A 15,831-nucleotide genomic window follows, 5' to 3' on the forward strand; every position below is an offset into this window, starting at 1 on the left:
CCTGTTCCAAACCTGGGTGTATAGCAGATATGTCACTGCTTGCCTTTGTTATAAGAGGATGCACACACCTTTCTACAACAATTGTAGCATTGCAACTCTGTTGCCTTGATATTATTTTACTAAAATATTTTGGTGGCAACTACCAGCTTTTGACTTCTCATCCATACATTTTACTTTTAAATTGAGGTGACCGAATACAGAAAAAAAATACAATGTTTGAGTGCACTGATAGCTGAATGATTAAGGGACCTTTGCTGCAGATCATCAACCTCCCTATCTCTCTATCCCCTTTTGTTTTCTGTTGGACTCTTTAACGTTCAATAGGCAAATGTAGCAACAAAAATACACATTTCTCTGGAAATTAAATATGACTTTGAGAAAACATTTCTAATTAACTGAAAGTTGACTGTTCTTTTGAGCAAAAACATTTATATTAAATAGAGTATAGGTTCAGCTGTGGTGAGTACTGATCAACAGCCACGGACCCAGGTCTTTTGTAAACAGTGGTAAGGGCTTACTATGACAGCAATCGTAGGGAACTTAGCCCATTTACTAACTCTCTTTTTTTTCTAATACACAAACATTCAAGGGTTTCAAGGGCCTGTGGGATCCCTGTTATAAACATAAACATGGGATTTATGTCTGACTATGGGAAACAGGCCTTTGTTAAACTTCCTGCACAATGTTTTCAAACACATAATGACTGATGTTCTCTTGTATAGAGTGTGACTGAGGCACTCACCTAAGAAGGCCACCAGGTGGAGAGTAAGAGTAGCAATGGAGTGTGGGGTACTGAGGTCTCAGCAGGAAGCCAAGGATAGCAGCAGTGCCTGCACCAAGAGAATGCCCGACTATCACCAGCCCATAGTGCATGGTGCCCTTGTTCTGTGAGAGACAGCCAGAGTCATTTCACTCACAACAGCACACTTTAGTCGCCACAATAAAGATTATCACTTCAACAGATTGCCTCTATTGCTACCCTTCGTATACAGTAGGGTTAGCACAGTACTATAGCGCTGTTAATACTCATTCCCAGTGCAAATTATAGAAAGTATTCATTACTATTCTTAATACAGTATATTGAGAGGTGTACCAGGTCTCTTCCAAAGGCTTGTGACAAGATCATTTCCTGCTCCAGTTTCTTCTTAATGTATTCTGCTGAGTAAACCATCCCCTGAGAGTGGAAAGAAAGAGGGAGGGATTCAGGAGTGGAGTAGAGGATGGCCAGACAGAGAGAAAGATGGACAGGAAGTCTGCATCATTAATATCATATTACAATATCCATAGCAATTGTTCTACTATTAAAAAGTGACATGACCTTTGGAGTCTGGGATAAGGTTAATTGTTGAAGCTGCACTATGGAGAACAAAGCCACTAAAGAAGAAAAATCTCAAAGGAGACTGAGCAGTGGAGTACTCTGTGTGTGTGGTAGCTGATTGGTTTAAAAATAGGAATCTCTGACCTTGTGGCCAAGCCAGGTCCCCTGCTGCCCCTCTACAGGCAAACGTTCCGAATCCCCCGTCAGATCAGTCAAGGCGTCCTGATACATAAAAGACACATTTTAAAAAAAATCTACAAAAGACAGCATAAAGCAGGGAACGTTATTAGTTTTATTGTATTAACTGTATCCGATTGGCTTTACCAAGAGCTATATGACTATGAAAGGATGTTACACGATCATATAGACTCCATATGTCAATCTTACTTTAAACTATTATTTAAGAAATACATACCATTTCAAAATGATTGGTGATTTACTACGCTACCTTCCTAGAGCAGTGACTTTAACTAGTTTTATATTTTCACAAAGAATGTAGCAGTTTGAGAACACAGCATTACACTATGAAAACTTCACCTGCTCTGGAGGCGTAAGGCGAAAAAAATATTACTGTAAAAACAAAGAGAGAGAGAGAGCTAGAAATTCACCTTTGGTGATAGGGTTCCCCTGATGCTGATGACAACCTTTTTCATCCCATGATCCACTGCCACAAAGAACGGAGTCTCATAAACCTACATCGAAAACGTAGAGATGACAGTAAACTGTTGTAATAAAGTAAGAGGAGCAGGTGAAGTGAGAAGGAGACAATTTGTTAGTTTTCACTTCCATCCCGGCAAACCGAGACCCTTCTCCAGTCGTTGTCGTCAGACCGCCCTCTACTTGGCACAGTTCACGGCCAAACAAGTCACTCTGTGAGAGAAATTTATAGGTGGAAACTCAGTGCTGAGCTCACAGAAAAGTTCTCTGCTTTACAAATCATCAACATCATGAGGCTTAAGTGTTCTGGCCAATAACTATGGAAACTCAATGTGAAAATAGAAAAAGTTAACTGAATATCCAAATATAAGTAATTAGGAAACTATTTTCTTTACCGTCTGAGCTTGTTTCATTTGAAAGGATTAACTGAGGACATGATGAGTGCCCATTTGGATGGAAAAGTAAAAGGGAAATGCATGCATGTATGACTGAGGTGACATTATTTAGACTTTTAAAAATATGCTTAGTTAAAAAAAAACATTGTTTAACCCAACTGTTGTTATGCTTAGAGAAAACAACTCTTTGTTCAGCCTACTGTAAATATCAGGATATTTGGTGTTAAGAATGCATGGAACTCTACCATGTCTCTGTTGGGAAAGGATACAGTACATACCATTTACTTGTTATATTATCAACATACAGTATGTCATGTATTCACATTAAACAAATAGGCCAGACTCCTCCTCCAAAAATATAGGGTACATAAAGTAATACCATGATATAACACCGTCACCGTCCAAAACATGAAAAATACAGTTATATATATAATGTAGGTCATATCGCCCACCCCTTGCTATGCCCCCCCCCCCCAAAAAAAAGATACTTGCCACCATGCCTAACAACTCTTCTGGGGGAAACCCTGAACTGGAAAGTTATTTGACAATTGAACTGAGTAAATCAAATCCCTTGACTATGGACTATGCACTAAAACCTGAGCCAAGAGCAGAAACACAATCCTGGGACTACCAAAGTGAGACACTTTCCCCTCTTCAGATGCACCTTAACATTCTGTCCATCACATTCAGCGTTTGGCCGAGTTCAAAATGTAATGATTGAGAACACACTCTTTCTAGTGCTTAGGATGTGGACACAGCAAATTGGCTACCCATATCCCAGCAACTAAACTGTTGAGTAAAGTGTGATCGATTAATAGGCATTGACATCGAGGCAAAGGTATGGATAGACAAAAACATTACCCTAACACTGTTCCACACAACCCGTTTCATTCAGGAAGTAAAGGCAAACACCTCTGACTGCCCCTCAGCCAGTGGTCTTGATTACTCACAGCATCGTGGCAGGATGTGTAGACAATCTGAACCTGCTTGAGGTCCCTGTCCAGGAAGTGTCGGCGTATGGCAAGGACATTACAGCCGCAACAATTGTCCTCCTCCACTGTCACGGTCTGAGACATCCGAGAACCAGATACTGACGTACAGCTGCAGTGAGAGAAGGAATCAAATTAATTACTGATTTTGAAAGTAGGCTGAGCGAACAAACACAATTGAATCACAGAAAAACAGGTAAGATAACAGAGATATTAGCCAGTTCCCCGTTGCAGTTTGGATAGGAGAAAGTGTGATTAATTCTGCATTGTTTGTCAGTGAGTGTAACCGCAGCGGTATTGTCTGAGTGAATTACCACTTGGCGAGGGATGAAGCATGTTCAAATCAGATCTGCACTGGAGAAGCTCAAGAGACACAGAAGCCTAATACATCACACAACTGTGCGGATGTTTGTATGAGTACTTACGGGCAGGAGCTGGCGAGGCGACACAGCCCACAGACAGGCTTCCTCATTAGGTACATGGGCCAACCATATGCAGCCAGGGCAAAGAGCATGTAATAACACACATCCTTGTACATGTTCATCTCGGTCTGGGGGAGAGACAGGCAGACAGACGGACAGACACACACTTCAGAACAACTGTTGTAGCTGACTTGAAGCAAAAAAAATAATTTCAAGTGTAAATAATATTCACAAGAGCCTTTAATAATGTCAGAAACTCACAGAGTTCTTAAGGTCCAGGTATCGAGTATTTCTTGTGACAGGCATTCCAGATAAAAAGGCTAATATGTCATTGTTGGCCTTAGGAAGAGAAAAAAGAAAATACACGTTATTTACATTGATAAAGTCCAACAATTCAGACATATTTTACAGACAGTCTTACCTGGTCCAGGATAGAGGATCTCTTGGACCTCTGTCTCTGGCGAAGAAGTACCAAGCCAGCAATAATATCACTAGGCACAATGTCCAGGTCTCTGAAGAACTCTGCAAAAAGGCTGGCCACTTCTGAATAGGCATCCTGGACAGAAGACAAACCGGTATTATTGAGAATGCACAGTTTAAAAGGCCACAGGAAATTCAAAAATGGATATTTCTCCCCAGTCCAACCCAACTTTGGCTTTTTAAAATCATTAGCAGTTTTCTTAAACAAACACAGTTACTTATTGGTTAATGAATAAGAATAATAATAATAATAATAATAATAATAATAATAATAATAATAATAATAATAATAATAATAATAATAACTATAAATGATAACTAATTAATGCACAGTTGTACATCAGCAATGTATGTCATATAAATACATTAATGCATAGCTCAAGTAAGTCCGTTTAGTATAAAAGCCTGGATATCTTGACCTTTTTGAAGGGTGTTTAACCACTCTGTGGGGACAGCATGCCTTGCTATAGCATTACTTTTAATTTAGTCAGAGAGGAAAATACATAAATGCTGGTGGCAATCTCTCCGGATTTTTATTTTCCTTTGATGACTTCAATTCTGCAGTCTAGTCTAGTGAATAGCACCACTGAGCAATACAATTCCTATGACAGCAGTAGCAGCTTGTAAATGAGCCTGAAATGAAATCATATTATATTCATATTTTCAAATTGTTAATGTCACTGGGAAGTAGCTGAGTAATAAGCTCCTTTGTATCACTGTCTTGATTCATCCTGTCAGGGCTTATTTTAATGACCGTCTCACTGAACGTTATTCCTGACATATTTCTGGTTTCACTCCTTTCCGTTTTGCATTAAGCGCAGAAAGGAAGCCAGTAAGTGTGTGTTGTGACTCACTGATTGTGTATCCTGGGCTCTTGTGCAGCACATGAAAAACTTTAGTCGCCTGCTCCAGCTGCTGGCTTGGCCTTCCTCTAGTCTGTGTCTAAAGGAGAGAAAAAGGCAATGAAAACTGTTAAGTTTGAGGGAAGATATACAAGAAGAGACACAGAGAGAGCAATAGAGAATCTAATGGCCTGTTAATACCTGAGTGTGTACGTAGTGAGGTTGCGCTGACGTCGACGTGTGGCTTTCAGTTTGACAAAAGTCCGACCCGTAGGGTCAAAGGTGCACATGAGGGTAATGCAGACGCTGAGTATCACTAGCCAGTTGCATGCAACAATTCCTGCAGAGAATATTACAGCATTATTCACCTTCATGCAAGACAAAGCCATTTAAACTTCAATCGTCAATTCTCCTTTATATCCTTTTGTGCTCACCCAAAGCCAGGTTTTTGGCAGTGACATCAGAGCATGGCTGGTAATACTGGACAAGCCAGGCAATTCCCACCACAGCATATACTAACTCTACCAACAGAATAGCTGTGGGAAAAACAAGGAGGGGAAGTGGAAATAATATTGATCATTGTCTTGGAACCACAAGTTGTCCTCAAAGCCACCTTCTTTGCTTTTCACATGAATCAAGAGGTAATCCTATTTAACGGAGAGCCCTCCAAAAGAATACTGAGTGTGCCTGTGTGTTTTACCTAGCCGTATATAGAGGACGTACTGCACAGCTTCCCTGGGCTGTGTGTACAGAATGCTACCCCTCATGCTCAACCACATGATGGCGCTCTCACAGATAAGGCAGCTGACCAGGATGCCCAGGTAGCCTCGGCCATGGTCCACCAGTGTTACAGAACAGGACTGGTCTGAGCCATATGGGAGGCCGAACAGCACCACGGACAGGACCACCAACCTGAGTAGGAAAACCAAAGGGAAATAGTCAATGTCATAATACAAAACATTATATACAGTATATCTTTGGACAATACATTAAAAAGGAAATATACATGCAAAAGAAATACTGAAAGAAAGAGTGACTCACCAGATACAGTGCAATATAAAGAGGAAGAGGGCGGGCAGCACCAGGTCATCACTACCAACTGACCAGCGCCGCCGAAACATCACCATTCCAGGCATCACTGCCCTGTGGGGGGAATGAAGGAGAGAGACCATGTCAGGGAGAGTGGATATCATTGCAACCTTGTGGAAAAAGTCATTATGACTCAATCCTCAATGGGTATTTCTAAGGAGGTTCAACCTAACATCCTACACACTGAACATCATAATCTCACATGTCAAGCTTCAGAAAAGGAAAAATAAAAAGGACAAATCAACGATGAAAGAAAACAGAGCGCATGCATGGACGTCTCAGAAGGTCACAGCTCGCTCAAAGCTCTGCATCAGCATGGAGTAGGACGAGTCATTTCCTCTCCTTTCCACTATATCAAAGCTGAGAAAGGGCTTAAGGGATTCTAACTGAAATAGACCAGCTTTGATATACAGTATGCTGGTACCATGATGGTTATGGACACGTGAAAAAGCTAATTTTACCTCACTCCGTACATTCTTTGGGCTAAACTGAATGAACTGTAAAAGGCCATGGTAGGAAGGGAAGAGTAGGCAGAGTAGCCAATGAGAGACTGATGCTGATAAGGCTTATACAGTCTTCATGTACCTCTCCTGCTGCTTATTTGCTAAAAGCTAAAGGACATCTGTTTTAGTTTTTAAAAGTATCCCATCCATCAGAACGATTCCATACATACATAAAACCTCTAGCTTCAGGGTCATAATGAGCTAAGCAACCGATAAAGCAGCACAACCTCATTTCAATATTTCTTGTTGGTCACTACCCAGCACTCCTTTGCTTCTTTTAGTATCGTTTTAAATCATTTGTTCAATTTCCTTTAAGTATTGGGGGATAAAAGTCTCACTCTGCATCGTGCTTGCAAAATAGCCCAAGGGACAGCTGCACGATTCCTTAAGAGACGAAAGGTAAATGTCGTACTATACATGAACTTCCTGAATTTTGAAATACCAGAGCAAAGATGCAGTGATCTGCATTTGCACAGCGAGTGTGACAGCAGAGGAGATCTGGTGGGATCATGAGTGAGCAAAAAGCACAAGTTGCAAGACGTAGGTTTACTATTTTTAAATGGATCCAAAAAAGAGAGTGTGGTGAAATGTTTGATTAAAGTTAAAACTGGTCAGAGTGGATCAAAATAGCCAAGTACTCTCACTACATTGGTGGTGCAGAAAAAGTCGTCATTTGGCATCCATTTGCGTCATATATTCCAAGCTTCTTCACACATTTTTCCTGACATTGTCTAGTTTTAACAGGTTGGTGCGAATCTTCAAACATGACGTAACCCGACTGGAATGTATAGGGATGTTTTGTTTTCCTTGTGGATGTCAGGTAGTGATAAGACATGTTTGCAATTCCATTTTTTTGTCAGTGGCCATACTCCTTGGGTGATAGCGCAAAGTTAAAAATCCTGCTGATCCTGTTTATCGTATATATATATATAATATATATTATTATTTATTTATTTGTATTACTTGTATTTTTTTGTTGTTGTTGTTGTCTTGTCTCCAACAGCTTGTCGTGTTCCAAACGTGTTCATGTAGTCTTGTCCCACAAACAATGGTGTTTTTGTCATGTCTCGCACTGTTTTGTCATGTACCGCATCACTTAAAAAAAAGTTAAAAAAAAAATCCTGCTGAACAACTGTGGAAATAAAAAAAGAAAACATTTACAGTAGTGCTTGTGCTTTGTTTTTCACAATGTCAGCACAGCAATGGTCAGCTGATTATCGTGAAGTGAAGAGAGGTCTTAGGTTTCTTAGACTTAGAGAGAGCAAGAAAATACATCATAAAGCCTTGCTAATCTTGAGAAATAACCTGAAAATATATAAACTAACAATTGTTTAGGTAATTACCACTCAAGAAATTTAATTAGGCAAAGAAAAGAAAAACTGCATGGCTCTCCGGTGGATGTGTGGAGAATTACAGAAAAAGACTGGCATTTCCTCTGGGAAAATCTGGTGGAAGAGAAGTGCCTTTTTAGTTAAAAACTACTTTGATCTTCTATTATGCACAGAAACATTGTAGTCAACATGGATTCCCACTGTCCCCCCCTCCACCAAAGTTCACTGTGTCTTTAACTCCTGTACCCCCATTTTTTTAATCCCCAATGTTTAGCCGAATGCCAGTCACCACCTTTATTTTTTTCCAGAGGCTGCTTATTCAGCCTAAACACTTGAAGTGATCTGCACTGTCTAAATAATACATACCAAAAGGTTTCCCCAATTGTTTGGTTCCAACATGAAATATGGTCTCCTATACCAGCAGTATAGGAGATGGTATTCAACGGGTTTGTTTTACGTCTCAAGGAAACACACATAGCAGGTGTTGGCATGTAACACTGGATGTATTGTAAACAGGGCACTTTTTAAACAAATACAATTTCTAGATCATACCATTTAAACCATATTAACCGGCCCTAATGTTTTGTATTTTGTAGTATTGGGTTGGGAATTGGCAATAAAATTCATACTTGCACATGCATGACAGGCCTGGATGGCTATTGTGACAGAATAACAATCAGTCTAAAAAGTTTAAAGGGAATCACATAAAATAGGGTGAAAGGACGTGCCAGTACTTCCTCTCTATTCAATTTAGAGGAAGAAAAGACTGGTGGAACTAGTTTTGGTTTGTGACTGACCTTAGTCAAGAAGACATCCATGATTGACCTGACTGTGAAATACCTGCTTTGGCTGCAGGAAAATTAATACCAAACAGCAAATAGGTCTGCTCGCGTTGGTTTTTATGACATTTTTATTCTATCAAATTATTTCTTAACTTCTGCTCACCTCCCAACAGTGATTACAATTACATCCTTACAAACACTTTCTGAAAGATACTTAATGTTGTGTTTGCTTTAAGCTACCTACGCACATTACAGTCTTGACTCTTGAGAGCATAAATAGCTGGTATTACTCATCCACTAGATTTCATTTTAATGTGTTTCTAATGCATGTTTTCAAACTTGTTGCCAAGTCAAGGCAGCAACATTCAGATAGTAGAAGCTAAGAATCAATAAAGTATGCAATTCCTCAATTTATTTGAACAATATATCAAACTGACATAATTCACACACCAACAAACTGATTTCCTGAAGTGGGTACAAAGTTTACAAGGCAATTTACAGTGACTATGCTTTGATTTAAACCATTCCATAGTAGATCTGGCTGTATTTTTAGGCTAGTTGTCCCTCACGAAGGTGAACCTCCACCCCAGTCTCAAGTCTTTTGCAGATTCTAACAGGTTTTCTTTGCTGTATTTGGCTCCATCCATCTTCCCATCAACTCTAAACAGCTTCCATCTTCCCTGCTGAAGAAAAGCATCCCCATAGCATGATGCTGCCACCACCATGTTTCACAGTGAGGATGGTGTGTATAGGGTGATGTGCAGTGTTAGTTTCCGCCACACATTGCATTTTGCATTCAGGCCAAAAACTTCAAGTTTGGTCTCATCTGAATATGCTGTGTCCCCTGCATGGCTTGTGGCAAGTGTTGGAGGAAGGTGCTCTGGTCAGATGAGACCAAAATTTAAGTTTTTGGCCTTAACGCAAAGTGCAATGTGTGGCAGAAAACTAACACTGCACATCACCCTGAACACACCATCCCCACTGTGAAACATGGTGGTGGCATCATGCTGTTGGGGTCCTGTTCTTCAGCAGGGATAGGGAAGCTGGTCAGAGTGGATGGGAAGAAGGATGGAGCCAAATACAGGGCAGAAAAACCTGTTATAGTCTGCAAAAGACTTGAGACTGGGGTGGAGGTTCACCTTCCAGAAGGTTAAATACCCTATACAGCCAGATCTACTATGGAATGGTTCAAATCAAAGCATAATCATGTGTTAGAATGGCCCAGTCAAAGTCCAGACCTCAATACAATTAAGAATATCTGGAAAGACTTGAAAATTGCTGTTGACAGATGCTCTCCATCCAATCTGATGCTGAATCTGAAGCTTGAGCTATTTTGCAAAGAAGAATGGGCAAAAATATCAGTCTCTAGATGGGCAAAGCTGGCGGAGACATACCCCAAAAGACTTGCAGCTGTTATTGCAGCGATAGGTGGTTCTACAACGTATTGATTCAGGGGGGCTGAATACTTACGCACGCCACGCTTTTCAGTTTTTTTATTTCTAAAAAAAATTTAAAACCATATTTCATTTTCATTCCACTTCACAATGATGCACCACTGTGTGTTGGTCTATCACATGAAATCCCCATAAAATAAATGTACGTGTGTGGTTTTAATGTGACAAAATGTGGAAAGTTCAAAGGGGTATGAATACTTTTGCAAGCCACTGTAACATAATAGCAAAAACGATATGCTACGTTTTTGATGTATTGTGCAGCCCCATACTCACTACCAGTCCAATCGGATTGTTGTTACTAATGTCACAAATGTTGCCTGTGGCCGAATGGTTAGAGAAGTGTTGCAGAGGTCGCTTCAACTCACCCTGACTGCCTTTTTTACATAGCCATTAACGGACCCTGTGCTGTGTATAAACACTCAAGGATCGCTGCCTCCACCTTTAGGAGACACACAACCCTAAGTTTCACAGCAATAGCCTGAGCAGCATTGGCAGGTGGTTACGACTGGGGAGCTGCATCAAAAGCAGAGGGGGGTTAAGCCACAAATTGAGTGACAGTTTGAAGGGTTCCCTTCCAATCAAAGCACTACAGCAGGTGGTTTTCCCTGATTTGCAGGAAGGACAAAGCAGTGAAATCGGCTGCAGTAGTGTTTGGTTAGAAGACTAACCTGTTAACACTCAATCCTTTACAGCAAATGGTTGGATGCCCGACCCATATATAAAGCTTAGGTAACTGCTGTGATAATTCATAAGGAGACTGGGAACTTGTGGAATATACATTATGCATGGCACAACTCCTCACCTACAGATTCCATGTATTATTGATTCTATGCAACTCCTCAGCTTTGAGGTAATAAGGACATGTGAATGACTGAAGTCCCCTCGCAGCTACTTGTAAAACTCTATCTGGGTTGGAGTAACATTAAAGAGGACAGTGGAAGGAGGAGGGAGGAAGGAAAGAAAATAGGGGGAAAAGATAAAAGGGAACATCTTCTGCAATGCCCCCAAAATCTCATTAAGGCCAAAACAATCAGGCTGGAGAAATCAAGTAGATCTCTCAAAAGTAGCAGACGCACACTAGACCGCCAGGGACATAGTTATCAGCACTCTCCTCGAGGCCTGTTGTTTCGATGCGGCTTAAACTCCCAGCAGGGACCTCGCAATTGGAAAAAAACATTATGGCATAATTATAATTTAAATGGGATCAAGAGTGTAACAGTATGACCTTATTGGAGTGTTATGTGTAGACCTACTCAAGTCCTTATCCAGTTGAAGGTCATGGGGGATAGAGCAAATCACAGCATGCGATGGATGATTTATGCTTCCCAAATAAAGTAGTTTTTGTGGCGCGGCAAACTGCCTTTTAGTAAACTGTTGCCTTGATCCCTAATCCAAAACATTTCTACTTTATTAACAGGTGATCACATTTTTTATTTATTTTTGTATTATATTAATGTGTAGTACTGTTAAACCAAATATCCATAATGTGGAATTACCCGTCCAATATAAACTACCCACAAATCCCACCATGTAAATGTAATAAGATTCATTAGTTCTGAACTCATCGTGTCCAGGTTTAAAATAGAGCAGAAACTAAGCAATGGCTACTGAAATCTGCCCAGTCAGAGAATTTAGAATATAAATATTCAGACATAACTGCTTTCATGAAATCAGGACCAGAATTGTGACTGTCAGAGGGTGTACTATTTTCAAAGACAGACTGATTAGATGGTCAATTTCAAAATATGTTAAAAATCTCAATTACCCAGAGGTGATGCATTTAAACAATTTCTTTTGTCCGACCAATATACAAAAGATATACCCTTGACACAGAAATGAAACAGAGACATGCCTGAAATTGTTACTTTTGAAAAAGGTGTAGTCAAATCTTTTGCAATTTCGCTTGACTCACTGACTAGTGTACTGTCCATGTTCAGCTGCAAATAAAACGTAGGATAGTTACAGTGATTAGTGCATCGTATTAATTAAACAAAAGATTGCGACATTCCTAACAAAAGAGAGATTACACTTACACAAGGCCGATAATCTTAACATTGGCAAGCTAACTACCAAGCTGCACAGTGACATAATCAGTTATGTGTACAAGTAATCAGCACTGACCTCTGACGAGATCAGCTCTGCCAGCCTCATTTCATGGAAGAAGACTCTGGCCATCAACACATATCTCAACCCAACAGCCTCACTAATAGCAGTTGCCCCCTCGAGGGCTTCCCCATCCATCAGTCAGCAGCCTATAAGTGGTGCCGTTAGGCTTTTGCTGTAGACATTAGAAAATGCACTTCGAATGGTTTCATCACAGGGAAATGTTTTAGTTTCCACTTTTTTCCAACTTTTGAAAAATATATTTTAACCTGTCTGTGACACATTTGATGTGTACATCAAGATGGCCCTGATCAGCTACTGTTCAAAATACTCTAAGTCAAATTAGAGAAAACCAAAGTAGGAGTCATACATATTGGTTTTGATAAATGAGGAATTATATATTACTAGTAAGAAGGATATGGTCTTGCATTCAAAAAGGTAAATCTGATGTTAAGGTGGTCTTAAATAGCCCCGATCACACTTATTCTTGCAAAGTTACTAAAAAATACAGACCTGCATGGTTGAGCGTGCTTTAGAAGTAAATTTTACTTCCTTAACCAATTGAGAAGAATGTGAGGAAACTGGAAATGCTTAATTGTGATAAAACGCCAAATTCAAATCGTCTTGACAAATAGCTGACCAAAACAAATGAAGTTGAATACGTTCACAGTGAAATGGCTTTTTATTGACTTTTTATGGCAAATGTATGCAAATCGGCTCCTAGTCCTTCTTTGCGTGCAGCCATATCCTATCCAACTTAATGCTCCGAGACAAATTGGATTTATGTTTTGTATACAGTATACTCTAAAGGAATGTGCGCCTACTGGTGGGATATCAATCAGTGAACAGCTGTTGGTAGGACCCTTGAGTGCAGAGAATCAACCATTTTTCTAACACTGGCCGCTACAAAACTGTCATGACTGCAATTAGATATAAGCATATAATAATGAATTCAGCAAAGCACGTTTTCATAACCTGTTGAACAGTCATAAGGGTTGTGACAGCAAACTCCACTATCAAAATAGCCATAATGTCCAAGATAAATTTAACTTATCTCTTGCTCATAAATCAAAAGTGATACCCTTCCGGATTTCCTTGTTATGATAAAAACAAAATGCCAAGACAGTCCCTATTGATTTTGAAATGTTAGATAAACATTTTAATGAAGTCACTGAGGTGAAAATTCAAACAAAGTTTGTATTTTTAAACATCCAATCCATGAATACATCCTGTTCCAGCACCTAAAGCTGGCACACAAACAAAACACCCTGCTGTGTTTGTAACCTGAGATCAAAAGAGCATCTAAATGACGAAAACCTGACCTTTAGGTCTACTCTGCTAGATAGACAGCTCCCGGCTTAGCTGCTGTTCCTCACTCTGCTATGATAGTGCTTTCTGCATACGGCATGATTCATGCACTCTTGACTATCATCATCCTGAGCTAGTGACTCCGTCTGGATCCAAATGACATGTGTTTTGCGAAAAGACTGACATATTCCTGCGGGTGAGCAATGCTTTTGTGCTCTACACAGCGTACTACTGTGTGCCAGGCCCAGGGCTATACCCACGTGATGCAACAACAATGATGCAACAACAATGACAGGGCTCCCCGTCCGTCATTATGGCTTTGTCTTTTGACATGGACTGATTGAAACAAATGGGGCACAGGCAAGCAGCAGCACATCATCCCAAATGTTTCAATGAGAATGATTGCTTTTGAATTGTCTGATGCATCTCCTGCGCACCATGTTACTTCAACAATATCCCCAATAATCTTATTTTTACTTACACAATGCCTATAGATGTTTTTACAAAAATCTGACTGTTCTCTTCTTATCTCTTTTATCTCTTCATTCGGTCGTCTAACACTTATACTATCTATGGTAACACCACAAATGCTACAAACAGTCGGATGATAAAACTCGTCTGGTCTCACTGCTCAATTGATACCACAGAACACTGCCAACATATCACTATATGTCATTCCTGAAGTAGAGACAGAAACTGGATCTGGGTATTAAATAAACCCAATCAGCAAACTCATAGCCGATTTGAACTCAACATTGTTATATGTATATTCCTTGTCGCAGGATTCTGTGGTATTACTAGCGGCAGGTCTTTATCTCACTTAGAGTGAGTGTTCTGCATCAGTAACATTAAGCCAAGCTATGGCACACAGCCTGTTGGTTATAGCTTCTATATTTTGTAACACATTTCCTACCTGATCACAGGTGTAACAATCAAGCTCGAGAACATTTACTCTGGCGAGCAAACGTCTCCACACACACAGGAGAGAGCTTGCAAACTGGTTTGAAAACAAATAAGGGAGAAATACTGAGCTATTATCATAACTCCCAAGTCCTACATGATATCATGTTTTTCTCTTTTTGTCTCTGTGTGTATTTATAGCTTGTTTTCTTAATCATCTTGTCTTATTTGCTTATTTCATTTTATTTTTTACTTTATTTTATTGTCTGTCTGTGTGAGGGAGGGGGGTGGGGGTTGTGTGTGTATTGATTGAATGTGTCTACTTATTGTCTTTTTGTCTTGTTTTTAAATGAAAAACCCATTAAAATATAAGTTTAAAAAAAAAATCACTTGTCACACCATATCCCTTTGCTGTGTAAATGATTATAGTTTGAACAGATTGTCGCAGGTAAGCACATTTATCTTAAAACTAAAAAACAGGATGCCAGGTCGTCGTAGTAACGGAGAAGCTGTGCCAATGTACGGGTATTTAGAACAAAGAAATTACAAATGACATCGATGTAGTTTGGTAGAATTTATGAATGAAGAAGAGCCAGTTATTATATTTGTTTGTTTTGTGTGCCATTACTTAATGGTGTGAACGAACAATCTGTTGTCCCGAGTTGAATGTGCCCCTCTGACAAAGCAACCTGCCCCTGTCTAGCACCCCAGGAACATAGGGCTAAAACAGCCACTGAGAATGCTCTGACGAGACCATTTCTTGTAAAAACAATGCAATTCTTAGGGTGTATTCACACATGCCGTGTTTAGTTCGGTTGAAACGAACTCGGGTGCACTTCCGCCTTCGGTGCGCATCTTTCAGGCAGGTGTGAATACAGCAATCGCACTCGGGGGCGGACCAAACAAGCGCTCCGAGACCCAGCTGAAGAGGTAGTCTCGGTGCGTTTCCAAACGCACTCTGCTGCAGTTCGTTTGTGGTGTGAATTTGTCCGGACTCGATCCGACCCAAATGCAGGAAGCACTACTGTGCCTTTTCTTTTTTAATAAATTGCCATCAGCTTCACATTATGAGAAAGTGTTGTTGTCGCCATTGTTAGGACGATAAGTTGTGGTTTGACCGGGAGCCCAGAACAATATATTACATTTGATCGAGAGGACGCGTAAAAATGCTGAATGTGTTCAGCGATCAGATGAAGGAGAGGGGAGCGTATCCCGCACAGTGCCAACAAGTTCATGCTGCGCAAGAAGTGTGTGTTTT

The 15,831-nt window shown here is 40.1% G+C and overlaps 1 protein-coding gene across 1 annotated transcript in view; it reads right to left on the bottom strand.

Annotated features, from left to right (window-relative positions):
• Positions 1 to 15,831, bottom strand: part of dagla (diacylglycerol lipase, alpha) — a 37,062-nt gene that overhangs the window by 12,271 nt on the left and 8,960 nt on the right. Inside the window, exons 2-14 of the mRNA XM_080025805.1 lie at positions 6,145 to 6,246; positions 5,804 to 6,015; positions 5,538 to 5,639; positions 5,305 to 5,443; positions 5,116 to 5,203; positions 4,203 to 4,337; positions 4,043 to 4,120; positions 3,785 to 3,909; positions 3,321 to 3,471; positions 1,927 to 2,010; positions 1,463 to 1,540; positions 1,094 to 1,174; positions 743 to 885 (exon numbers count right to left, since the gene is read on the bottom strand). Coding sequence (XP_079881931.1) covers positions 743 to 885; positions 1,094 to 1,174; positions 1,463 to 1,540; positions 1,927 to 2,010; positions 3,321 to 3,471; positions 3,785 to 3,909; positions 4,043 to 4,120; positions 4,203 to 4,337; positions 5,116 to 5,203; positions 5,305 to 5,443; positions 5,538 to 5,639; positions 5,804 to 6,015; positions 6,145 to 6,239 — 1,511 coding nt within the window. The 5' untranslated portion in view covers positions 6,240 to 6,246. The remainder of the gene's footprint in view (positions 1 to 742; positions 886 to 1,093; positions 1,175 to 1,462; positions 1,541 to 1,926; positions 2,011 to 3,320; positions 3,472 to 3,784; positions 3,910 to 4,042; positions 4,121 to 4,202; positions 4,338 to 5,115; positions 5,204 to 5,304; positions 5,444 to 5,537; positions 5,640 to 5,803; positions 6,016 to 6,144; positions 6,247 to 15,831) is intronic.

Source organism: Ammodytes marinus (assembly GCF_949987685.1).
Source record: "Ammodytes marinus genome assembly, chromosome: 1".
Lineage (NCBI taxonomy): Eukaryota > Metazoa > Chordata > Actinopteri > Uranoscopiformes > Ammodytidae > Ammodytes > Ammodytes marinus.